Below are 27,692 nucleotides of genomic sequence, written 5' to 3' on the forward strand. Positions count from 1 at the left end.
GTGTCTCTGTCTGGTTTAGGAATCAGGGTGATATTGGCTTCATAGAATGAATTTGGGAGGGTTCCCTCCTCTTCGATTTCAAGGAATACTTTGAGGAGTATTGGAATGAGCTCTTCCTTAAAGGTTTTATAGAACTCGGCTGAGAACCCTTCTGGTCCCAGACTTTTCTTTGTTGGTAGGCTTTTGATGACTTCTTCTATTTCATTACTTGAAATTGATCTATTTAAATTTTGTATGTCTTCCTGGTTCAGTTAAGGTAATTCATATGTCTCTAGAAACCTGTTGATGTCTTCAAGATTTTCTATTTTGTTGGATTATAGATTTTCAAACTAGCTTCTAATTATGTTTTGTATTTTACTCATGTCTGTTGTGATAATTTCTTGCGCATTCTGAATTTTAGTAATTTGAATTTTCTCTCTCCTCTTTTTTAGTGTGGATAAGGGTTTATCAGTTTTATTTTTTCAAAGAACCAACTATTTTGTCAATTTTTTTAATTGTTTCTTTTGTTTCAATTTCATTGATTTCAGCTCCAATTTTAACTATTTCCTGTCTTCTACTACTTTTGGTGTTTCTCTGTTCTTCTTTTTTTAGGGCTTTGAGCTGTAGTGTTAGGTTGTTTATTTGTTGATTTTTTTCTTCTTTCATTGAATGCATTCCATAAAATAAATATTCCTCTAAGTACTACTTTTATACTGTCTCAGATTTTGATATGATGTATCTTTGTTCTTGTTTACCTCTAAGAATTTTTTTATTTCCCTCCTGATGTCTTCTGTTATCCATTCATCATACAATAGCATATTATTTGATTTCCAGGTGTTGGAATAGTTTCTGTTTTTTATTCTGTCATTTATTTCTTATTTCAATCCATTATGATCTGATAGAATACAAGGTAGTATCTCTGTCTTCTTGTATTTGCTAACATTGGCTTTGTGGCATAGAATATGGTCTGTTTTAGAGAAGGATCCATGTGCTGCTGAGAAGACAGTGTATTTGCTCTTTATTGAATGGTATATTCTATATATGTCCGTTAAGTCTAAATTATTGATTGTGTTATTGAGATCTATGGTTTCTTTGTTCAATTTTTGTTTGGAAGATCTGTCCAGTGGTGAGAGAGGTGTGTTAAAATCACCTAGTATTATTTTGTTGTGGTCTATCTGGTTCCTGGAATTGAGAAGGATTTGTTTGATGTACGTGGATGAGCCAATGTTCGGGGCATAGATATTTATGATTATTATGTCTTGCTGATTTATGCTTCCATTAAGCAGTATGAAATGTCCTTCTTTATCCCTTCTGACTTACTTTGACTTGAAGTTCACATTATCTGATATGAGGATGGATACTCCGACTTTTTTGCTGAGTCTATGTGCATGGTATGTTTTTCCCATTCTTTCACCTTCAGTCTGTGTGTATCTCTTTCTATGATGTGAGTCTCTTGCAGGCAGCATATTGTTGGATCTTTCTTTTTAATCCCATCTGTCAGTCGTGTCTTTTGATTGATGAGTTCAGGCCCTTAACATTCAGTGTTATTATTGAGATATTATTTGTATTCCCGGTCATGTGCCTCATTTTTGTTTTTTGACAAGACTTGATTTCTCCTTTATTTGGCTGTTCCTTTATGGTAGTTCCTCCCTTTGCTGATTTACATCGTTGTATTTCATCTCTTCTTCATGGAATATTTTGCTGAGAATGTTCTGTAATGCCAGCTTTCTTTTTGTAAATTCTTTTAGCTTTTGTTTATCATGGAAGGATTTTATTTCGTCGTCAAATCTGAAGGTAAGTTTTGCTGGGTATAAGATTCTCGGTTGGCATCTGTTTTCTTTCAGGGCTTGAAAAATGTTGTTCCAGACTCTTCTAGCTTTTATGGTCTGGATTGAAAAATCTGCTGATATCCGTATTGGTTTCCCCTTGAATGTAAGTTGATTCTTTTCTCTCACAGCCTTTAAAATTCTGTCTTTATTTTGAGTGTTAGGTATTTTCATTATAATGTGCCTTGGTGTTGGTCTATTGTAATTTTGTATATTTGGAGTCCTATAAGCCTCTTGTACTTGATTTTCCATTTCATTCTTCTGATGTGGGAAATTTTCTGATATTATTTCATTGAATAGATTGTTCATTCCTTTGGTTTGTTTCTCTAAGCCTTTCTCAATCCAAATAATTCTTAAATTTGGCCTTTTCATGATATCCCATAATTCTTGTAGATTTTGTTCGTGATTTCTTACCATCTTCTCTGTTCAGTCAACTTTGTTTTCAAGGTTAAATATATTGTCTTCAGTGTCTGAGGTTCTGTCTTCCAGGTGTTCTATCCTATTGGTTATGCTTTCTATGTAGTTTTTAATTTGGATTATTGTTTCCTACATTTTAAGGATTTGTCTGTTTGTTTGTTTGTTTTTTTTTTGTATCTCTAACTCTTTATTGAAACGATCTTTTGCTTCCCGCATTTGCTCTTTTAACTTGAGTGGTGCGATCATTCACAGTGTGCATTTGCTCTTTCATCTCATCGTTTGCTTCTCTGATCATTTTTATTATGTACATTCTGAACTCTCTTTCTGACATTTCTTCTGCCATGCTATCATTGGATTTTATTGTGTGGGACATTTTCTTCCCTTGTTTTCTCATATTGGTCAGGTGTCTACCCCTCTAGTAGTGAAATTCTGTTGGCTTATAGTGTCCTTGTAGATTTCCAGTAACTCGCCTCCTAGCTTTCAGTAGACTGAAGTCTTGGAGGAACTTGATAATGCAGAGATATACAAGGAAGCCGCCCCTCTAGGGGTGGTGGCCTTCAGGTGGGGTGTATTTCCTGCTGGTGGGAAGAGGCACCTCCACTTGTTGCCTGATGGTCAGTCAAAAGGGAGACTAGTCTACGGGCTGGGGCGTGGCTTGTCTGGGCCTATGTCTCTGGTTCTCCCACCGTGGTGGGAAAGCCTTGCCTGGCGGGGAAGACTCACCCAGCGGGGATATCTCGCTGGGCAGCTCTCCTCCGAGAAGTTCCCTTCAGTTCAGAACTACCACCACGGTTGGGCAGCCCGCCTCTGCGACATTCCCTGGGGCCCGGAACTACCACCTGGTCTGGGGAACCTGGCCCTGCGAGGGATTCTTTCTCGAAGCGGCCCTCCTCTATGACGTCCCTGGGGACTGGACCTACCGTCCAGGCCTGGGACCCTCACTCTGCACTGAAGCCTCTTGCTGGGCAGTCCTCCTCTACAGTGCTCCTGGTTATCTGGGTTCACAGCTCCAGCGGGGCAGTCTCACTGGGCAACTCTACTCCACGAAGTTCCTTGCATTCTGGGACTTCTGATCTGTCCAGAGAGCCTCACCCAGTGGAAGAGACTCACCCGGCTGCTCTGAGTTGGTCCCGAGTCTCTCAATACCTCCTCTTCTTGATTCCTGAGTCCTGTCACAGGGCTTCCAGTCTCAGGTAGGTGTCTCGGGAAGGGTGCTGCCCTTCCAATGATGATGGCCACGCACTTAGGAATAATTCAAAATGCCTGCACCAGCCTCCAAAGAAGCTGGGGAGCCCCAGCAAGGGTGCGCTTAGTCAGCGCAGAGGCACATGCAGTGTCCCTCAGCAGTAGGGGGGCAGGCAGGCAGGCTCAGTCAGGGGTCAGCGGGCCGACTAGCTCAGCAGTGGTGTCCGACCTCAGTGTGGGGGTCAGGCGGGCCGGCCAGCTCCGCCCAATGGTGCCTGACCTCCTACTCATCTTGATAGATAAGAGCAGATCAATGTTTTAAGTAGCCTCTGTTTTTTTTTACATATAGACAATTAGCATAGTGAAGTTTAACCTTAGGAAAAAACCTGTGAATAACTGTGCTAATTATAACCAAGTTAATCACATACATGAACTTTTTGAGATTTACCCTCTACCAGACTTTTTGCAAGTTAAGCATTCTTCAAGTTGTTCATATCTTTAGTTTTATCCTCTCTTATCTTGGACTAATTTTTTTCTTTTTTTTCAGTTGTAGATGTACAGAATACCTTTATTCGGTTTGGTCTTATTTATTTATCTGTTTGTTTGTTTATTTATTTATTTGCTTGCTTATTTATTTAGTGGTGCTAAGGTTTGAACCTATTACTTCACACATGCTGGGCAAGTGCTGTGCAGCTGAACTACAGCCCCAGCTCTCATCTTGGACTTTAACATAAGAGTATTACTTTACCATTCCTTCTAAATCTTCATATTAAAATATATTTCCATAATTATATCTTTTATTATATTTTTTCTAATTTCACACTGTTTCTTAAATTTATATTCTGAAACTATCCTAACGAAATTCGTGTATTTAAACAAATTACTTCATTTTAATAAGGTGACATTTTTTCACAGAACTTTAAAATATAGCTGAAACTTTTATACTTTTTGTATATAGAATTATACCTGTTAGAATTCTCTTAGTAACTTTGCTTTCAGTGAAGACCAGAAACAGCAGTCTTAAACTGTTTTCCCATGTACCAACAACATATATAAACACACTTAATAAACCCAAATATATTGTCTTGTAGTATTCCAGAAGTCAACTGTACTTGAATTCATATGTAGCAGTGACTGTTTTAGTATTTTAACTTTGAAAATTAATCAGATGTCTTTTCTAACATATTTATGAAGATTAATTCCATTTATATTAAAACTTGTTTACACATTTTTAACTTAGGTTATTCATGGAAACCAAGACTAGACTAGTTAACACCTGTCAGTTTTTCCTGCCAAATAAAAATCCTTAAAAGCAATGGACATTGCACTTCAAGCATTCTACAAAATTAATGTTTTCTTGGTCAGCTACCTAGAAAAATGTGTGGGTCAGTAATTTAAAAGATGTCTTTTATCTATTTAACCAATTTAAATTGAACATTTTCTTAAAGGTTCAAGTTATGTGAACAAAAAAGCATTGGGATCCTTATGAGCTCATTTACCATACTTGGTAACGTGCAAACAATATATGCACAAAAATACATATGTAGACTCAACATACAGTACACTGATGTGCATAATTATATATAGAAACCAACAGGAAAAAGGATTGTATAAGTTTTCCTTGAATAATTGACAAATAAAGACAGCAGAAAGAGCAGATAGCAGGCTAAAAATTCTAGTTAGACAAAGCAAGACTGGAACAAAATATTAATGTAGGCACACAGGACCAAACGTGAATTCATCACCGCAACCATGAGCTCAAATAAGACAGAACTTCTGAAAAAAATGACATGAACTTAATTGCTCTAGTAATGGAGAATGTAGAACATCTATCAAACGAGAGTGTACTGTAGATTGGATTAGAGTCAGTTCAGATATTTCAAGAAAGAGGGTGTTTATTCCTAATACAGCATTGCCCCATGATCTGATAGAAGTAGTTTGGGGTTAAAAATTATGTGATTGGCTCATTTTAAAATTGGGGAGGGCAAAGGGAAGGGCTGTAATTAAAATGGCTACCATTGGATCTTACATCCCAATTTTGCATTTAAGACTAAATAGTATATTCTGAAAATGGACCACGGATCTTTATTTCTCACTCATCTCTATACCTTTCTTTGCTATATTCGTTCAGTGTTTTACCTCTACATATAATTTAAACTCTGCAATATATTGTTATTATTACTTTCATTTTAGTCAATTATTTTTTAAAGAAATTAATAAAAATGATCTCTTTTCATTTACCCACATGTTGATTATTTCCAACACACTTTATTTCTTTATATAGATTTGGATTTCCATTTGTCATAAATGCACATCAGACTTTGACCTTCCTCTGAAGCCTGTTGTAGTGGAGGTCCTGTGGCCCCAGGTCCCAGCTCGTGTTGCCTGATGGTTTTCCAGGATATACCATTCTAGCACGACAGCTTTCTTTGTTCTTATAGCACTTTTGCACTTCTAGTCCATTGTCATTGTCTTCTGTTGTCAGTAGTCTTTGTTTGCATAGAAAATGTCCTTATATTCTTTGATTTACGATTTTCTCTTTATTACTGGCTTTTAGCAATCATTATATGCCTTGGTGTACTTTACTTAGTTGGGGTTCATTGAGGTTTTTTGAATCTGTGGGTTCAGTTTTTTTTTGTTGTTGTTGTTGTTTTTGTTTTTGTTTTTTGGATTGAACCTAGGGGCACTTAACCACTCAGCCACACCCCCAACCTTTTTTAGTATTTTATTTAGAGACAGGGTCTCACTGAGTTGCTTAGGACCACACTAAGTTGCTGAGGCTGGCTTTGAACTTGAGATCCTCCTGCCTCAGCCTCCGAGCTGCGGGGATTACAGGTGTGAGCCGTTGTGCCCTGCTGGTTCAGTTTTTAAAAACCCATATTTATATATATATATATATATATATATATATATATTTTTTTTTTTTTTTTTTTTTTCTTACCTCTCTCCTTTCACTGTTCTTTGGATGTCTAATTATGATATCTTAGACTTTGTGATGCTGTTACAGATCCTGGAGGCCCTGGCCATGTGCTGTCATTTGTGTGTGTGTGTATTTGTGCACTCACATGCTTTGGCTTGAGTGGTTATTTATTTTTTTATTTTTTATTTTTTAAATGTATCAGTTATTTAATCAGGTTCTTGGTAAGAAATTTAGAACACCAATTTGTGGGGCTAAATTCCATTTGTTAGAGCAAAAACAGATTGTATGTAGCCCTGGAGCTGAGGAATAGCTTTGATTTTGGGTAAAATTTGTGAGTCCACAGCTTTCTGATCAACCTGGTGCTGCTCTGTAATCTCGTATTTCTTTTTCTCTGTGTTGGAGATTTCACCTTCCTGGTGTCTGGGCTTCCTCAACTTCTTCTTGAAGTAAGCATCAGTAAGGTGTTTTGGAATTTTCACGTTGCCAATATCAGTCTTTGTGGAGGTGGTGATAACAAATTTCTGGTGTGTTCTATGCAGAGGAACTCGATTAAGGGAAAGAGGTCCTGTCACAAGTAGCAAGCCACTGCTCAGCTGCTTCAGGAAAACCATTCTCTTGCCTCTGTGGCGCCCAGTGAGGTTGATCAAGATGGTCCCAGGAGTGATGCTGGCTCGCAGTTTTCGCACATGCTGACCGAAGGGCTTTTTGCTGTGGCTCAACAGCTTTCATGGCACGTCTTCAGTCAGATAGTATCTAGGCATTTTGTGAAGCTTAACTAGTCTGGTTCCACTGTTTTTGTCACCACCGACTGGTTTTGTGACAGTAACAAGAACCTTCTCCTCCTCCTTCTCAACCTTGGATTTAGCAGCCGAGTACTTCCTCTTGTACATGGCCTTGTGGGAATACATAGCAGATCGGGAATATCTGCCAATTCCTTTAACCAGGACAGGATTTTGGCTGCAGTGGGGCTTCCCTTTCTTGGGTTTCTTAACCTTAGGGTCTCCCTTTTTAACCTTGTCAACAGCATCAGCCCTCTTGGCTCCAGGTTTCTTCTCTTTAGTGTCAGGCTTCTTAGCCTTTTCACCTGCCATCTTGCAAGATGGGAAAGAACTTGAGTGGTTATTCTGCCTTAAGATTTGCTTATATTTTTCTTGTTTTGTAATGTTTGCTGTAAGCTCACTTAGTGCATTTTTATTCACATATTATGACTTTTAATACATTAAGCTTTACTTGATTCTTCATATGTTTTTTTACTTTTTTCAAAATGATTTTTATTATTATTTTTTTTTCAAAGGTCTGATCTTATTTGTTACTCTTAAAAAATTTTTAGTTTTGACTGGACTCAGAGGTAGAAGTAGAAGCTCTCAGAGGATAGCCTGCATCTCTTGGCAGTTCCTGGTGTTTTTCTTTGGCTTCTTTCATTGTCTTCGCCAAAAGTTTGGCATATTCTGCAGCCTCTTCCTTGTTTCTCTTAGTATGCTGTTTCTTCAGAACAATACGCTGGCGCTTGTGTTGCAGGACACGTGGAGTAACAAGACACTGAATCTTTGGTGTGTTGGTCCTGGGTTTTTTACCTTCCCTGTTTAAGGATTTTCTGACAATATATTGGTGGACATCATCTTCCTTAAAGAGATTGAAAAGTTTGAAGCTTTTGCTAACTCTTTTGGGTCCCAGTTGACAAGGTACAGTAGTATCTGTAAGTCCAGGAATGTCCTTCTCTCCTTTTTTCTACAATAACCAACCTGAGAACACCCAGAATGGCATCCACAGTGCAACATCATACAGATTTGCGCTTTCTCTCTCCAGTTCGCCTTGGTCTGTAACAGGAGTGCCCCTTACTCACGGCCATGGGTCAAGACACCCTGCTTCATGAGGAAGCCCTGTTTGTCATTCCCGCCACTGATCTGGACCACATGATCCTTCCATTCTTCACCCAGAGCGTTAGCAGCAACTTCTGAGGCCATATGCTTCTCATAAAAAGTACGAAGTTTGCGTTCCTTGTCCACGTCGGTGAGTTTCTGGCAGCCAGTGACTGGGAAGGAGATATTCAGCTTCATCTTGGAGCAGTTGATTGCCCACAAGGCACCACGAAAAAGAGCTATATTTTTATTCTTGAAAAAATCAGTAGTACATGTTTTCATGACATGTATGCTTTTTTTTTTCATTCTGTTATTTCTGGGTCTGTTTGTATTTGAATCTTTTTTCCCATCTCCAGTATTTTTGTGTCTGTGGGTCAAGGTTTTTTCCTTTCATTTATTTGAACTTTATAAACTTGAGTTTGTATCATCTCCAACTTCATTTCATTACAGTGAAAATCTTTCTCATTTCCTTTTTCTATTTATAACTCACCCCTCTAGTAGTGAAAAAAAGTTGCAACTATTATCTGCAATATATTTAGTTACTTGGTGAGTCCTTCTGGATATGCTCCTCCCCTTTGCTGTGCCCTGTTCCTGTTCTCTCTGTGTGGCATGCTTCCTACCCCACTAGGCTCCTGTCTGTGTCAGGGTGCTGTCACTGGCTCTGTTTCTTACTGCTCTTAGTCCCACTGACTTTGCAACCTACTTTGGGTTGCTTCTACCCAGGATGATTCTTGGCCCATCAGGGCTTCAATACTATGTATGAGGCCACCCTCCCATAAGAGAGTTCTCATCTTATTCTACTCTTCCTTGTGGTCCTTCCTTGACACCTCTGATCACTACCACTCTTCCCTTATGTCTTAGCAAGTGGGGTTGCAGTGGGCTGCGACTCTCAGGATATCCTTAGGCATCTGGCTTGGAACCTGCTATGGTCTGTACAAGCTATGGCAGAATACCATGGCCTTGTAAGCAGCACATTCATTTCTTGCAATTCTGTAGTTCAGGAAGTCAAGGTAAAGGTGCTGATTGATTCATTGATAAGGGTTCTTCTGGTTCACAGATGTTCATAGATGTTCTTTTTCACTGCATCTTTATGTGGTGGAAGAAAGGAGGGCCCTCTCTGGAACCTCTCTTGTAAAGGCACTGATCTCATTCACAAGGGCTCTGCCCTCATGACTTATCTTCATCTCCTGAGACCACCCCCCGCCAAATAACTTCTCATTGAGGATTAAATTTTAGCATGGATTTTGAGAGGACACAAATATTTAGATCTTAGCAGATTCTCACTCCATTCTTTTTGTAACCCGAGTGCCCTTTTACCCCCCGACTGTCTCCTGTTTCTTAGCTACACCAAATGACTTTTCAATTGCATAACTGATTATTTGGATGGAGTTTGTATAAAATATTATTGTATATAAAAGGTTGTGGCTAAGTCTTTGTGTGATGTTAAACTTCTTCATAATTTCCTTTTATTCCTAAACTAATTAACTATGATGTTGTAGTCTTCCTGATATAATTAATTTTTGTTTATACAGGCAGTTAGACTAGGGACCCATCACCTTAATCAAAAGAGGGTTGAGGGATTGTTCATTTCTCCTCTGTCCTAACTGGAAAAGTGTGTTTACCAAGATTCTTCCTTCTGGGCTCCCCTGAACTCTCAACTTCTGTGCTCCTGCTTCTCTATTCCAGGTACTCTCATGTCCTTTCAAGTACCTCTCATTTTCTTTCAAAAGGGAAATGCCTGGGTAGGAAAGCAGTGTGTTTGTGAAGGATGAATTGTCTTGAACAAATAAGAATTATGACTTCCTTCCTTATCAACATTGTGGTTAGTCCCTTTGATTGGCAGCTTGAACTTCGGAATTTTTTTCTGTGAAATCTTGGAACCTGAAATTCCTTTTCCAACGACAAACTTCTCATATACTTCCAAAATTTTCCCTCCTGCCTGTGTTATAATTGCCTGTTTTCTTTAAGCATCTTCTAATACTCAGTCTTTTCCTCTTCTAGTGTACTAGCTCTCCCCTTTTCTAACTGGATGCTAAGATACCCCAGGCTTTCTCTTAGACTCTGAAATTATTCTGCCTTTTGTTTGTTAATCCTTCCCATTCCTACATCTTTGCACACAAGATATTAAAGTTACTGTTGATTAATGCCTGAGACAATAGTATAAGCATATTGATTCAGTCATTCTAAGTGAACACAGTTATAACCTCACTGTTGTTCAGGGTTAATTCCTTTACTAGGAAGGAATCTTTGTTTTATTTTTGTTTGTGGCCTCCTCTATAAAGTTATGTTTTTTCTTACTGTATTTTAATTTTTTGTAAGAACATGCTTTATCTCTATTAAACCATAAACTCATTGTAGGAGTTTAATAAATGTTCATTGAATGAATGAGTGTCTGATTCAGTGCCTTTATATGTCAGTCACTTAAGATACTTTTAGCAAAAGGATTGAGATAATGAGTGTTTATTTGTGATCTTCCCTGAATTTAATTTTGTGTGGATCTTTAAATTATAGCTGGGAAGTCCTCATGGTAATTTAGTGCTACTTTGACATCTTACATAGCTTATTTAATTCATATAAAGTGTTTATAACAGTTCATGGCACGTAGTGAGTGTTTATTAAATGTTAGTACTTATAACAATGATTATAAAGTTTTTTTATTTTAATTATTTTGGAATGGAGTGTATTTAAAAAGCTACATGTTTTTGAGACCAGCTACTCCTACTTTATTGAAGATCTTTTTTCCATGGTAGAGACATTGTCATGAACACCAAAAATAATGCTGTTAAGTTGAATTTGAATTATTCTTTTTCTTATTCTCTCTCATCTTCACATTCTGCTTCCTGCAATAAATTAAGTTGATTTTGCTTTTTAATGGCTTTGTGGCTATCTTCTCATTTCCATTGTACCATTTTTGCCTTAATCCTGCCCCTCATTGTTTCTCACCTTTGTATTTTAAGCAGTTCATAATTGGTCTCAATTTCCAACCTGTGCGTCTGTCCAGAGCATCCTTCACATTGTGGCCAGAGTCATCTTTGAGCAGTAGACCTATAACCCGTTCACTCCTCTGGAACCCCTCTTTCTTACAGGGCAAAATTTAAACTCAGGTTTGACATTGCCTATCTCATACTTTAAGTTGCCTTTCTGATCGCTGGCTCCCTGCCTCTGGTGCTCCATCTGTACTAGAGTCTTGCATAAATTTTATTCATGTGTGTCAGTCTGTGCGTAATGTAAAAGTGAACTTTGAATCGGTGACATATGTTATATCACTAGGAGACCTGCTACCTCTATGGGACTCTCCTGTTGAAGACGGATTAGTAAAAATGGATGGAATTTTATTACTAGAGGTTGATGCCTTTCAGCCATAATACCCCCTCTAAAACACAAGAAGGAGATAGAAATTCCGGCAGTTTGGAGTGCTCAGTGGCACATATCTGAAGGGCAATTCAGATAGAGGCCATGACTACAGACTAGATATTGGATGTTTTTCACAGGGACAGTGTGACACTCTGAGGGTAACAGTGTCCTGAAAGTTGGTTCTATAGCAGAGGTCTCCTTGGCTTTGATGCTGGTTAAGAAGGGCATGTGTGGTCCCACAGAACCCTTTAGTAGTGTCTCCATGGTCTAGTTCTGTGAGTGTAACTTTTATATTGGGAACATTCAGAGACTATAAGGCAGTGTCATGGTTACATGATTCATATACCATCTCCTTAGGTTTTCAGGGCTCAGCATAGAGCCATAAAAAGAATATACCTGAGGTTTTGCTTTTTTTCAGATTGGGTTATTGATCTAGTGATTTAGATATAAACTAATATGTAGACCTACTCAGTACCAGCCAGTGTTTAGGCCTGGGAATCCAGGGATGTTACGTTTTTGTTGGTTTTTCAGACTAGACTATTCTTCTTGCCTGCTGAATTGTAAAAACATGTATGTATGGATAGACAGGTGGTGAACAAGATGTTAAAAACTTGTTTAGTCATATAACCTTTTCTTTGGGTTGATATGTGGTTTTGGGAATATACAGTGGCTTTAAATTTTGAGTTAGAAATAACACCCAGAGAAAATAATCATGCTAAAGGAACTAATTTAATTAAAGTAGATTTTTGTTTACTTTTTCCTCTTGTGAATATTTTTTTCCATCATCAAAGGAATGTATCTAGTTGTGTTTATGAAGATAATGAAATGAACCTTTGTGTTTCCTTTTCATGCAGGGACCTGAATTAATGAATAAGTATGTTGGTGAATCCGAAAGAGCAGTTAGAGAGGTAAGAAGATTATGCCATAAGAGAGCTACGCTTCTGTTATATGTGGTTTCCATTTTGTTTTGGGTAACAGACTTGGAAATTTCCAAATCCATATTCTAGCGATACATCTTTTCCTTCGGACAGATATCTTATTTGAAAATGCAGTTTTTGGTAAATCTGTAGTATCGTAGTATTACCTTTATTTTTAACCACATAAAGATAATTTTTAAGAACTACCAGCATGTCTGTATTTTTTTTTTTAAGATGCGTCTGTGTAAAGAATGCAAGACCTCATGAGATTTAAATCTTCTAAGCTATGTGGCCCTTCAAATTGAATAAACTTAGTATATGAAAATTTCAGTGTACTGTCTACTTATGTGCCTTTGCCTGGTGATTTAGACAGTACCTCTTCCTTCAGTCTCCTATATTGTAAATGCAGGCCTTTAATGCCAGTCCTGACTGATGAGTTGCTCCTTATATGGGGGAAACTGGACGACTAGTAAATTTGTACACAGTCATGGTATTTGGAATCAGCAATTTGACCACATCTTGAGTTTCCTAATAAGCAGTGCTTGATCTGCCTCACACAAAGGACACTGTGTGCTCACAGAAGCCAAGTAAGGACAGGAACACACAAATAACAACAGTCAATTTGTTTCATTTGTGAAATACCTAGGTACCAACCAAGAGATTAGTAATTGGAATACTTTGTCATGAGAAAAAATTTTAAGTTACTTTTTGTTCTTTTCCCCTTTAAAATGGAAATGATGTTAATTGGGCAAAATATTACTGATAATGACAGGATGAAAAATTTCATCAATATTTATTCCTATGTATTTTTATGATCATACTACATGTGATTAAAAAATTGGGGCCCAGTCATAGGCAACATACATGCAGTTTCTTTCTGCAGTGCTGCCTTTTTTTAGTGTATTTCCACATAGCACTCCTCTGGCTGTATGGCCAGGCTCTGATTTGTTTGATTGACTTCTCCTTCATCCAGTCTGTGCTCCTCTAAAATCTGGCCATTTTTCTTATTCTAGCTTTACATCAGTCATTCCATGTAGTCTTCAAAGACATGAGTAAGGTGTGTAGCTTTAGGTATATGAGTATTTTATGTGCAAATCTGTGGATTTCACACATTTCTGTTTTTCATATAAACTTGTGGTTGTGGTAGTGAATAATAGCTTTCAGTTATTGAGCTCTTACTGTGTTCCAGGCATTTTGCCAAATGCTGTGTCCTTTTTTTTTTTTTTTTTTTTTCCAGTTCTTAAAATAATCTTTTGTGGTAGGCATTTACATTATCTCCATTTTACAGATCTGGAATTTGAGGTTTAGAGAAATAACTGCTGAAGGTCACACAGTTCTCAGTTGTTGAACTGAGATTTTAATAGTTTGCTTCTTGTTAACCTGCACTGCGTCCTATATACCTGTGTGAATGTGTTGCTAGTCTTGTCTCTCTAAGCACCATTGAAGAAGTCACTTTCATATCCACTGTAAAGTCCTGGGCTTCTTGTTTTAAACTGTATGTAAAGTGACTGGGCTGGATGATTTGTACATAATGGATTTTTTTTCTCAAGACAGTTCTCAAATAGTAAACAACTACAGAATTTTCTGGAATTTACCAATACTAGCTAATGTGGTACTCTTTCCACCAGATTTTCCGAAAAGCAAGAGCGTTGGCTCCTTCCATTATTTTCTTTGATGAACTTGATGCCTTGGCAGTTGAGAGGGGCAGGTAAGAAATACTTTTAAAAATTGTCATTAAGTATTAACAATTACAATATGGAGTAAATAATGTTTCTTAAACAAATTTTATCAGTAAAGTTTTCCTAGAAGAGAACATTTTCAGTCCCTGTATTTTTTCTTTTATATCACTAGATTATTTCATCTAATTACTTTTTAATATTTTCTTATACAATGGGAAACACCCTAATAATCATTTAGGGTATTTGAGTTAACTTGTATAATTTATTATCTATAGGTACCCTTTAATACTGCCTTTCAAAATTAGGTTTGTTATAAACAAATAATTAAAACTGTAAATAAAGCTGAATTAAGCATAATTATTTGATATAATAGAACCTGGTTGTAATAAAGGATATTATTACATAGTTTTTAAGATTCTCTAGACAAAACTGTTCCCTAAAACATAATTAGATACATATAATTTATATATATAAATTAGTACAACTTGAATATCTGTTATCCAGGATGCTTGGAACCAGAAAGTGTTAGAGATTTTAATTTTTCAGATTTTGGCATATTTCCTTAAACTTTCCCAAAAAGATGCTTAGAATGCTTTGGATTTCGGAAAAAAGTTTGGGATTTTATATTTTTGCATTAGGGATGCTCCACCTATAGTAGTTTTGTTGCTGGATCTCAGCAATAAATAGGATTGATTATTATGTCATTTCAAACAAGTGTGTATGTGTGTGTGTGTGTGTGTGTATGTACACACACATATATACATGACTCTAAATATAGCATGTTGGATAATTTCATGTATCTTGTACTTCTTAATGTATATATCAATTATAAAATTTAGTAATTACAGTGAAGATAAAGCAATTTGTAACTGTCTGTATTCATTGTGATAAGATGCTTTGCTGTTTTCTTCCTAAGATGATGTCTTATCAGATAAGTATATAAATTGTCACTAGGAGACTGTCATTATGAGGTAGACTGGCCTGTTGTTCCCTGTCCCCTCTCTATTTCTTTTTGTTTTGAGAGTTGAAGTACTTGAGCCTTCTTATTACTGCCAAGTTTGAGATGACAGAAAGGGCACAAATAGCTCAAGGTCTTCCTAACTACAAGAGAAGAAAATGAATCAGGGAAGTTTGTTGAAGTACTATGTCCTGCCATTTATGTGATATCAGAACCATCTGGTTTGGGAACCTAAAAAGGAACAGGGTGGGATAGATGGTTAAATGTAAACTAGATGGGAGATAGAATATGCAGCAGAGTACTCATAAAACATTTCTGAATTAGTGCACTTTGTAGAAATATCCTGTTTTTATAGTCACTTTGACTAAATAGGAATTGGAAAACACTAGAGATACTAAAGATTGGCATAGTCTAGATATTCATTTCCTATAGTCAACTTCATTGTAGTGAGCTTTTCAGGGAACCCTTTTGTGGACTGCATGCCTCCTTCTCTCAGTGCTTTGTCTAAATCAAATGCAGATAAATTTTATGCAGTTTCTTTTGTACAGAAAAATTTCTGGTCTTAATTTATCAAGTTGACCAGGTGCAATGATGCATGCCTGTAATTCCAGCTGCTGAGGAGACTGAGGCAGGAGGATCATGAATGAAAGGCCAGCCTGGGAAGAGTAGTAGGACCCTGTTTCAACAAAAAAGAAACAAACAAACAAACCCCCCCACACATAATTTTTATCAAGTCGGTTTAATATTTCAGAAAATAAAGATGAAGTTGATAAACCAATATAATGCTGGTGAGTCCAAAGTAGAGTTTTGGTTATACTTTATTTGCATTGAGTATTAGGTAGTTTGTTTTTAATAACTTAAGAATTTCATAAAATGACATTCTATTTTCAGTTGTTTTTACTAATTGTGTGATACACCATTATTGCCAGAAGTAATTTTTTTTATCTAATTAGATTGTTATTACTTGAAAACCAAAATAAAAGTTTGATCTACTTGTACTTTTGTTTTTTGCTATTTGAATTAAACACAATTTCTAGATATTGAAAACTTATGCCAGAAGTAAAAAATTCTCCAGTTACTGAACCATTGTATGCACTGTTGAACACTTTTGATATAGGAAAATAAAAATTCCATAAATGAGATGTTTCTGCATAATATTAGGCCATGGAACATTCATTGATTTCAGTTCAAAGCTGTTTTTTATTTATGTGATAACATTCTTATCAAACCCACATGACTGTTCCAAAAATGACAACACAAAGAAGACTGTTCCTTCTTATCAAGTGTGTAATTTTCAAATTCAAGGTATCTAACAAATTGAGCAGGAATTATGGTGTATGCTAGTCTTTATAATCTTGTGCATGTCAAGTCAAATTATTTTGACTATTGAAGTTTCTAAAAAGAGAGGGCATGATAGTCATGAAACTGTGGATTGCAGCCTGCACATTGTAAATAGAGCATAGATATACTATTGCTCAAGCATTAGAAGTCTTTGTGGTTTCATAAAAATGTATATTTCATGTTTATAAACATGTCTAACTAAATCCACTATTTTCTCCTCTTTCCTGCCGTATTTAATTAGTTTCTTTGAGACTTGAAGAATAAGCCAGCCTGATATTTACTTCTCTCCTGTATACCCAGTTAAATCATGGGTATTTTGAAGGGTTTTTTCTTTTGTCCTTTTTCATACTGTGAGCTAGAAGAAACGTAATATTTCCTTTGCAAAATGTTAAATGACTTCTGCCACATTTGGGAAAATTAGAAATGCTGTTAAAGTAGCATTTAACTCTTTGAAAATAGATAATATGATTTGAGGTGAGAAGGACTGAATTATGTTGGGCCAGTAACATACTAGGTAACATTCATTAAGTGCTTGCTATGAACTGGTATAAAACTGTTTTACAGTAAAGAAAAAGATTTCTGCATTAATGCAAAGTAGGACATTGTACATTTGACAGTTGGCTCCAGTACTCTGACCCACCTTCCAAGTTGTTTAGTATTTTTTTACCTTTTTCAAGGTTATAGTGGGAAGGAGAGCAAACTGAGCAGTAAATAGGCTGCTGACCTGGTTTTAGGGAGTAGTCTTGTCAGATTCAGTACAAACTGGCCCAGTCCCTGCTGATTGAGGAAATGGGACTAATGAGTTCGGAGATTCCACCAACTTCCTTTGTCCAGGTCCTTCTAGCCAGTCACAGGACCCCCCCAGTCATTCTCATCAGCCTGACGATGATTGTTTGATAATAATGGATAGGCTTTAAGCAAGCCTAGAATAGGTTTGGAACTAGGGATAAATCTGTGGGATTGGTAGTTGGAGAGGCCCATCTTGTTTGTTAATTATCTTCCAAATAATGTGACTTCCTGTGTTTGACCCCCACTCACTTTATTATGACCTTGTGCTGTGTTAATTCCTCATCCTCATAACCCCAGGAGTTGGAGGTTTTACTCTCATCTCCATTTTCAGGTGAGAAAACTTGGGGCATGCAGATGGATATAAGTACCTTACTTATAGATGTGCATCACTAATAGCAGAACTGAGATTCTAATTCAGATGTTTTGACATCAGAGTGGACACTCTGAGCCACTTTTAACTCAAGTACTATAGCACATAGTCCAAGCTTACAACTGTTGTGCTTTTTCTGTGACTTCTGTGAGTGATGAACCTGTTTGCCTAACTGGGCCATGAGTCTCTTTGAGAAGGTTCATTCATTCATTTGCTCAGTAAATATGAACTGGATGCTGCTAGTGTTGCAGGCTTTGTATGCTTGCCAAGATGGTAAACAGAATGCAGGGCAAGTTCCTTGTTCTCTCTGTGCCTTGGTTTCTAATAGTAGCAGCAAACTATAGGATGTTGGAACTAAGTGAATCACAAATGTTTCACACAGTACCTGGCATTCAGTAACTGCTTAGGAAACTTCAGTGCTTCTTTTAGTGATTTCTATAAAATGTTCTTAAAATTTTAATAACATACATAGAAATATAGTAATTAAGATAGAATTGAATCCTATACCAATACCAACAGATCTTATGTTCTACTGGAGGAAATTTGGGAATTAGGAAAATAATCTGCAGATGATAGGTTTTATGGCATTCCCTCAGTCTGAGATGCCATCATTTTAAGATGTCGTTATTTTATGTAGCCTTTCTGAACAAAAATGCTGCTTTAAAGTGTAAGATGAAGGTGGGGGCACAGGCTCATGCCTCTAATACCTGCTGCTCAGGACCCTGAAACAGGATTGTGAGTTCCAGGCCAGCCTGGGCAACACAGGGAGACCCTGTGTCTTTAATAAACAGAAGAAATAAGGAAAAGAAATAGTCCTGAGAAAACACCAACTGTAAGAGACATGGATTTTACACATTTAAAATGTGAAGAAAAGGTTTTAATCTCAGAAATGGTCAGAAACACTTGTTACTTAGGACGAAGAGATGTCAATCTATTCTGTTTTGCAACACCAGTCCGTGCTTATTACCCTAACAGTGGGATTGAATCCAGGGGCACTTGACCCCTGACTACATCCCTTAATTTTTTTGTTTTGGGACAGGTCTCACTGTGTTGCCTAGGCTGCCCTTAAACTTTTGATTCTCCTACCTCAGCCTTCTGAGTCACTGGGATTACAGTGGATTAACTAGTGTTTTATATAAAACAGTAAAAGTTGAGATATTGTTTTATGTGTAGAATATAAAAAAGATTAGATATATGAAAACATGAAAAAGGTTAGATGCTCAGCTAAATCTGACTAACTGCTGTTTTTTTGAGGCACAGAATAATCTGTGATACTAATGACTGCTTTCTTATATAACTGTTTCTGCACTTAATAGTTCAGAATTGGTTTCCACTTGGAATGGTTTGATGGTACAGAATAAGAGTTTCTGTCCAGCTTTCATTGAAGATGAAGATTCCAGGCTTAGCAGCAGTCTGAAAAGAGATCTGAGGCTTTAAATTAATGATTAGGAAATAGGGTTGCCTTTTTTCCAGCATTCCTGGCTCTCATTTAAATTCACTGGATTCATCACACTAAGCACCGTAGAGGAAACTTTTAGGTATCACTTCTCTAAATGACACTTTTTGAGCTGGGCTATAAAGTTTTTAAATACGATTTTTGTGATTTTAAAAATTTCATAAAATCATAAAGTATTATAGCTGGAAAAATACTTAGAAGTCATCTAGCATATAGTGCCTGCCCAAAGAAGTCATTTTTAAATTATGAAAATATCTGGAAAATATAGTAACATCTTTTTTGGAGTGGTGGTGGGGGAGAACCAGAGATTGAACTTGTGGGCACTCAGCCACTGAGCCACATCCCCAGCCCTATTTTGTTTATTATTTAGAGACAGGGTCTCCCTGCGTTGCTTATTAACTCTTTGCCTTTGCTGAGGCTGACTTGGAATTCTCCCAAGCCGCTGGGATTACAGGTGTGTGCCCAACTATAGTAACACCTTTATGTGGAAATTTTAACTGTTCTAAAATGAATCACTCCTTGCCTGACAAGGTGGCGCATGCCTGTAATCCCAGAGACTTGGGCGCCTGAGGCAGGAGGATCTCGAGTTCAAAGGCACCCTCAGCAATGGCGAGGTGCTAAGCAACTCAGTGAGACCTTCTCTCTAAGTAAAATACAAAATTGGGCAGGGGATGTGGCTTAATGGTTGAGTGCTCCCTGAGTTCAATCCCTGGTGCCACCCCCCCAAAACACACTGAACCAAAAAAAAAATTACTCTTTGTGGACTTAGGAAAAGCCAGGCTGTTACTGCATGTGAGCAGGCAAGAAACAGTTAACATGAAAATGTGAAGCCCTGTACCATAGATAATGGTCTCCGCTAACATTCTTGTGGAGACAAATGTCTTCAGTAGTGTTTTATGTAACTGCTTGTTCCAGTTGTGCATAGTAGTTACAGGAGGATTCAGAGGAGCAGCTCTGTTCTTGGTGTTAGGTGGGGGGTTTCATGGCAGAGTTTAAAGAAGTTTGTTACTTGCTACCATACTGTAAATAAGGTCAGGTTTGGAACTGAAATGTTCATCTGAATACATCTGTTGACCTGTGCCATTCCTGGGTCCTGAAAATCTTCTCAGAGACATCACATTCATGCTTTAGTTCAGAAAATACTTATATGTTAGACATTCCTTTAATTTAATTCATTAAGATAACTTTAAAGATCATAGGTAGACTTCTCAGAGTGATGATGTTCATAACTACTATTGACATTTCCCTTGTGCTAAGTATCGGTAGTACTAAGTCCTTTGTCGATTTTATTAATTTTAAAGAAGTGTCTTAAACCATTCAGGTAGCCATACAGAATACCACAGTCTGGGTATTTCTTTTATAAACACAATAAATTTATTCTTCACAATTCTGGAGTCTAGGACATCCAAGACCAAAGTGCTTGCAGATTTGTGTCCGATACATGCTTGCTCACTGCTTCATGTATCGCCATCCTGTGGTGAAAAGGGCAAGGGCACTCTCAGCCTCTTTTGAAAGGGCACAAATCCCACTTAAATGAGGACATTTTCCTGAAGACCTGATCCCTTCCTGTAGACCATCTCCTCATAACGTCACATTGGGGTTAGACTTTAACATACAAATTTGGGGAGGACAGAAACTGTTGATAGCTGAAAGGATGGTATGATCCTTCTGTGTCTGTCTATCTGTCTCTCTCTCTCCAGTAGTGGTACTGGAATTGAACCCAAGGTGCTCTCTACCACTGAGCTACATCCCTTTTTATTTTTCATTTTGAGGCAGGGTTTCACCAGATAGCCTAGCCTGGCCTCAAACTTGGGATCCTTCTGAGTAGCCTCTTGAGTAGCTGGGATTACAAGCATTTGTCTGCCTGGCCCTTCTCACATTTCTACTGAGAAAACAGGCTTAGAGACATTTAGTAACTCTCCCAAAAAGTTATACAAAAAGATATGTTGTAAAAGTGGCATTTGAACCCAAGTTTAGCAAATATGAAAGATCTTTCTCAAATTCAAAGTATACTTTCAAAACTCAGTGAATATTTTGCTGGAATGTTTTATTTTAAAAAGGCTTTATATTGTATAGTAATTTTATTATAATTACTACAGAATTTTTTTCTACCTGTTTTTTAGATCTATGGTAATAAAAAATGATACATGTTTAAAAATACTTTCTTAGCTTCCATTTTTAGACAGCTTGTTTTCGGAAAACAAGTTCGATCTGATGTGTAGTAATTTTTAAATAACTTCTTTTGTCAGGTTGTGTTCATGACATCAGCCTGTGGAAGTTCAAAATGCAGAAAAGCTTCCTTCAAAGAGTTGCTTTTGCAGGACGTAATTGAACTGAATTTAAGGATCAGTTGTTTCTCTGATGCTATATTTGAGCCAAAACTATAAAAATATTAATAATGAGCATTGCCTGTATTAGTTTGGAATTTTTATTGGGAAGTCATGGAAAAATGGAAAAAATACACACATCATTCTCTATGTTAACAGTTTATACAGATCTGCAATTGTGCAGAGCACATATATCTTAACGCAGGTTTAGAAGAAATGATAGTGATACCTCACTGTGTTTCTGTTTCTGTTTTATACAACAGCTTATTAATCTGAAATAGCTTATTTACATTTAGGTTCTTGCTGAATGTTAAGCACAATATGATAGCATGGTTTATCAAATAGATGATAGCTAGAAAATTCAGGGCATTATTGATTCTTGAGATTCATCAAATGGGTTTTTTAAAGTTCTGGTGATAAATTCTTAAATATTTCATCAGTACAACTAATTATATCCTTTTGCGTTTACTAAGACGATTTTAATTTTTCTCTTGAATAGTGATTTAAAGAAATAGCTGCAGTAGCTATTTTAATCTTACAGTGGCACATGGCATATTTGGTTCACAAAGCTCTTTGAACTTGTTCTTGCTTTGTAGTTGACGAGACAGGCGCAGGCCCTGGAACTGAGTGAATGCCTTCCAGCACTGCCTCTTCCTGGCGGTCGTGCACTCTGCACAGGATGCTCACCTTGTACCTCATTTCTTCACCTCACAGTGGTGTCTGCCTAGTTGCCCTGTTACTGGGATTAATGAATTAATAATATTAATACTTATATTAATGAATTATTAATGAATTGGCACAGAACAAATTAGACCTAAGTCTCACTTTTATTGCCCCAGATGCTTCTCAATTTATAATGGTTTCTGTCTTGATCAGCCAATCCTTCCTAAGTTGAAAATATATCAGATATCCCTAACCTATAGGTTAGTGTAGCCTGCCTTAAGCAGGGCAGAATCGTCTAACTCAAAGTCTGTTTTATAGTAAGTATTGAATTGTTCATGTAACTTTTTGGTGTATATCTTTCTTTCTTTCTTTTTCTTTCCTTTTTTTTTTTTTTTTTTTTTTTTTTTTTTTTTTTTTTTTGTATTGAGGATTGAACCCAGGGACACTGTTCCACTGTGCTAAACTATGACTAGCAAACCTGGGTACTTGAGAGGTTGGTTTTTCCTGATGAAGTAGTAATGAATATTTTTATCCCCTGAGAAAATGAATTTTGGACAGGAGGAAATATAAAAGAGGATTCTTTTAGTTTTTTCCATTCTCCATAGTAAATTTCAGGAAGTTTGAATTATATTTTGATCAAATGAATATATTGGGGGCTGGGGTCGTGACTCAGTGGTAGAGCACTTGCCTAGCATGTGTGAGGCACTGAGTTCGATCCTCAGCACTGAATATAAATAAATAAATAAAATAAAGGTCTATCAACATCTAAAAAAGTATTTTTAAAAAATGAATGTCTTGGAGATGAGAACACTATAAGAGTCATTGTAAGTAACAAAAAACAACACTTAGATTTAACTACTCTAAATATTTAGATTTAACTACTTCTCCCAAATGCCTGGCATTTGATTGTCTTGCTATCTTCATAGTTTTACCATTTCCAGAATGTCCTATGCCTTCCTATACGAAATTCTAGTAGTTGGAATAATGCAATATGTAGCCTTTCTAGGTTGACTTTTTTCACATAGTAGTAAGCATTTAAAGTTTTTTTCTGCTCCTTGTGACTTGATAACTTATTTCCTTTTAGCTACAACTTGCTTTTAATTTGTGCATGTAATTCTTAGAGTTCTTAGAGTTTTACTAACTGTTCCTAATGGATGGGTAAACTTTCTGTGGAAAAGTTTAATTATGAAGGATTATTTTGAAGGCTAGAATTCATTTATTTAAAATATTCAGATTTACTTTTAGGTAGAGTCCAATTAACAGATCTGTATATCTGCAGGTTAGCTACCTGCAGGAGTTATTTTCATTGGTTTTCTAGGTAGCCCTTGGTCCTGTGTTATTTAAATATTGGAAAAGACCATTTAAGTTCATAAATTGACATTTGGTTTGATATAACAATATATAAAACCAGTATATTGTGAGTTAGAGGATACTGTCCTATGGATATGCTAAATCAGAATTTTGGACTTGTACTTCATATTTAGTCTGCTGTCATTTAGAGATCCTGATTACCTCGTTATTAAATATGCAGCACAATAGTCACATTGAGGTGCTCTTGCTGTCTGTCACAGACACTGAGACACAGATGTGGACTATGTCTTTTCCTGTGTTCTCTCTTCCCCTCCCAAGTGCATCACATGTGCAATTCACCACAGTGCTGTTTCACTGTAATTGTCCACTCAGACTAGAATTTCATAACTCTCAATAGATTTTAGGAAATCCATGCTGTTGCTAATGAGAATTGTTATTCTGGTAATGTTGATTGTTTAATATCAGGGCTTTGTTCATTAGTAGGAGTTTCTTTCTTTAAAGATCAATGTTAGGAACTTTTTTATGATCAAAAGAAGTGTGATTTAATTAAAGGGTGGATAATGCATTGACTTGATATGTAAACCAAGGGAAAAAATAGCATGCTTTTTTTTTTTTGCCAGTTTTTCCTAATGGGAATTGAGATACCTGCCTGCCTGCTGGTGTGCTTTAAAATTAATGTCCCTCAAGTTACAGAGATCAAGGAATGTCAGAAATAGCACATTTGTTACAGGTGTATAACATTTTTGTTTTCACTTGCTTTGGGGAATGAATAAGTTGTATCTTTAAAATTCTCAATTTCTTTCAATATGTTTGCTATGAAGAATGTAAATTTTATTTGAATAGTTATGCATTTGCTCAGTTATTTGAAATAATCTTATGTCTTGCTACTTACTCATTTATCTATTGTTTCAGTATTGGAAAGAAAATCACATTCAGTGATGGAAATTATTTGAAAATAGTTTTTTGATAAGTAATGAGTTGTTAAACTTGCATTTTGTTTTTTAAAATAGACATAATTTTTCTTGTAGTCTAAAGCACCTTTTTAAAAACAAGTGTTGGGAGTTAGATAAACAGATTTTTATAACTATGTTGTTAAAAAAATCAGTTCCTTAGGTGCCGGGAATGTGGCTGATCGGGTTTTGGCTCAGCTCTTAACAGAAATGGATGGGATCGAACAGCTAAAGGATGTGACAATTTTGGCAGCTACTAATCGCCCGGATAGAATAGACAAGGTAAGAAAGAAGGTATTGTGGATGTAGGAAAGTCAAGAATGGGGTCATCTGATTTTAATTGGTGTGGGATTTTTTGGGGGTTTGGGGGGGCAGATGATTCTGCCCAGCTTTAAGCGAGTGTGTTTAAGGCAGGCTACACTAACCTATGATGGTCAGTGAGTTAAGGATATTTGATACACTGTCTAATTAGTTTTTCATTACAGCATAGTGGAGGATGTGAAACAGATTCCTTGTACACTGGTTACATGCCCCAGGGTTTTTGCTTTTGTTTTTGTTTTCTTATAGATAGGCAGCAGGGGACCATAGAAGCCTAGGATTCACTGTGAGGCAGTCCCCTAGGGTGCAGGGGAAAGCTGCCTGGGCAGAGGGAGTCTTGACCAAGTGGCTCCCTAAAGAGCCACTTGCAGTAGGTTCAGTTTCCTGGGGAAGCTGGTGGAAGATGCCTGTTTCTACAGGAAGACAAGAAGCCAGCCTATCCTTCCTTTTTCTGGGATGCTGAGATCCCAGCACAGCCTTCCTTTGTTCTTGGAAACTACAAATGGGAAAGGGGGCCATCTGGTTTGGGCCAAGGCGGCCATCCTGCAAAGGATCTTAAATTAAAGGAAAGGAAAAAAGAAAAGCCATTTCTATATATTTAATTGCTTATGGTTCAGTGTTAATGAAACTCTTTTGTAACTCAAGTGTCTTCTCCTTCATTGTTGCTTGGAACTTTATATATCTGTAGAGAATCGAAGTTTTAAGATTCTGTTTTCATTTTTTTCCATCTTATTTTTTTAAGAACTTTTCATCTTTTTCATCTACTTTAATGTGAATTTTGTAGTATTTCATACTCGTTAGACTCAAGTAATCATTACCAATGAATGCTGGTAGAAAAAAATCAGTCTTTAAAAAAACATTTAGGATGACAACTTCCTTTAATGAAATGAATCGTTTTTACCACTTTTGTAGTCTAGAAGTAGCTATGATGGTAATAAAATAGTTGACAAAAAAATTCTAGTGCTGATGTTAAAAAGGAAGAGATTTATTTTTAGGGTAAAACAAATAGACTGTTCTAATGTCAAAGAGATACACATTACTTTTGGAGGCAGGTGTTTACTGGGGATTGAACTCAGGGACACGCGACCACTGATCATGTCCCCAGCCCTGTTTTGTATTTTATTTAGAGACAGGGTCTGAGTTACTTAGTGCCTCACTTTTGCTGTGGTTGGCTTTGAACTTGCAATCCTCCTGCCTCAGGCTCCCAAGCCACTGGGATTCCAGGTGTGCACCACTGTGCTCGGCTGAGATATAGCTTCTTATAATTTTTGCTATATTTCATCCAGACATTTGGCCTTTTAATTAACTAACATATTTTACATTCCTGTTGCCTGTTAACCCATAGCCCTCTATGTCAGAAAGTCTTGAGGTGGTAGGGTAGAATCAGAAAAATTCTTCAACTCTCTGGAGTAAGATTGCAATCCTTGTGTTCTCCATGTGTTATACATATTTGATGTGGTATTGGGGACAACATTTGTTTCATGTAATCTGGAGAGACTGAAGCTGAAAATTTCTTGGGGATTCTGGTGCTTCAGCAAAGAAAGTAAGACATATAGCTGAAGAATATCATTCTACTTCCTGTTATGTCATATTTGTGTGACTACCTCATTAGCTGTGATGTAGCACCCTGGACTGAGTGATGTATTTGCCTGTTGTCTCTGGTGAAGTGCCATATCTCCATCGGCCTTTTAGCCCTCCCTCCAGGTTACATATGAGTGAAGAGAAGGTGCAACCTCACGTCCATTTTGCCTAAGAGTGATAGGGTGTGACAGGACAGTTGAACAGTAATGAGACTGTGTGATGTCAGGTAGACCCGTAGTCTTCAGATTAATGTTGGTGTGGATTTACTAAGCAGCAGGAGACTTCAGAACATCAAAGAACTAATTTATTATTAATGCTCAAATGATACTTAAATGTCCAGGCTGTTGGAGTTTCTAAGGGTTCAGTCCTTGACATTTTATGTATTATTATTGAATCTTAAGGAAAAAATGATTCTGTCTTCTCTTGGGTGTTAAACAGGCCTCAAACTAGGTTAAATTTGTGGAATATTTTTATATTTAGTTTTTTAGGTGCTTTTAGTACTTATGCCTATAGTGTAATAGACTTAAGAATAGCTGTTTTATATATCATACTTACAATAGTAAGTAATTTTCTTGTAATTTGTTGAACTTTTAAAATTTTACTCTGAGGCATCTATGGAAAAGATTCCAAAATGAGGAAAAATTTGGAAGTTATGTAGAAGTCTTGAAAAATTCAGGATTCAGAATTATTTTCTGTGTTTGACTCATAGAAGTGAAAAGTTGAACACTGTACTTGTGTTTATGCATTAAATATTTAAAACCAACTACTTTATTTTGTTTTACCTTTAAAATGATGCCAAAAAGGAGGATCACAAGTACAAAGCCAGCCTCAGCAACTTAGCAAGGCCCTGCCTCAAAAATAAAACATAAAAAGGGCTGGGGGGTTGTGGTTCAACAGTTAAGTACCCCTGGGTTCAATCCCCAGCAAACCCTCCCTCCCAAAAAATAAAAAATAAAAAACCAAAATATGTAATTTCCTGGTACTTGCTTCTAATTTATAGCTGTAGTTTCATGAATTTGTGATAAAAGATGTATTTTATTGTATTATTTGAAGAGTCATGTAGTTTTATTTGAGCCTTTTACTTTACTTATACTGTTCTATCACAGCCCTTCTCAAACATTAGCTATTTCTAGATGATTTTTTTTTTAAAGTGCACAGCATTGGAAAGGGGCTTTTACATAACAAAAGCAGCAAAATTGAGGTAATGAATCTGGAGGAAATGAGATTGATATGTGTAACAGAGGACAAATATGATAGGAACCAGAATGGCATATGCAGAAAGTGGTAGAAAGACCTGACGATGGCAGTGACACACAGACGTTGGAAGAATGAGGCAAGCGGACAGGCAGAGGCAGAGAGCTCAGTTTCTGGTTCTAGCTCTGTTGCTAACAAATTATATTTTTAGAAATTATTCAGCTTTTTAGTTTTCTATGTCTGTCAAATGTTCTAAATAATCTCTAATATATCATTCAAAATCTACAAAGACAGACAA

The 27,692-nt window shown here is 36.7% G+C and overlaps 1 protein-coding gene and 2 pseudogenes across 4 annotated transcripts in view; 1 reads left to right on the forward strand and 2 right to left on the reverse strand.

Moving 5' to 3' along the window:
• The window catches only part of Spata5 (spermatogenesis associated 5), a 264,268-nt gene that overhangs the window by 82,169 nt on the left and 154,407 nt on the right, over positions 1-27,692 (forward strand). For 2 of the 4 annotated variants that reach the window (XM_047566459.1, XM_047566458.1), the window contains exons 12-14: positions 12,395-12,448; positions 14,086-14,165; positions 24,457-24,583. In XM_047566459.1, coding sequence (XP_047422415.1) covers positions 12,395-12,448; positions 14,086-14,165; positions 24,457-24,583 — 261 coding nt within the window. Of the gene's footprint in view, positions 1-12,394; positions 12,449-14,085; positions 14,166-21,973; positions 22,300-24,456; positions 24,584-27,692 lie in introns of those variants that run through there. The other 2 variants (XM_047566462.1, XM_047566461.1) reach the window with 2 other exon arrangements.
• On the reverse strand, positions 6,558-7,418 carry LOC124994489 (60S ribosomal protein L6-like; annotated as a pseudogene).
• Positions 7,654-8,384, reverse strand: LOC124994414 (40S ribosomal protein S6-like; annotated as a pseudogene).

This window comes from Sciurus carolinensis, chromosome 10 (genome assembly GCF_902686445.1).
Source record: "Sciurus carolinensis chromosome 10, mSciCar1.2, whole genome shotgun sequence".
NCBI lineage: Eukaryota > Metazoa > Chordata > Mammalia > Rodentia > Sciuridae > Sciurus > Sciurus carolinensis.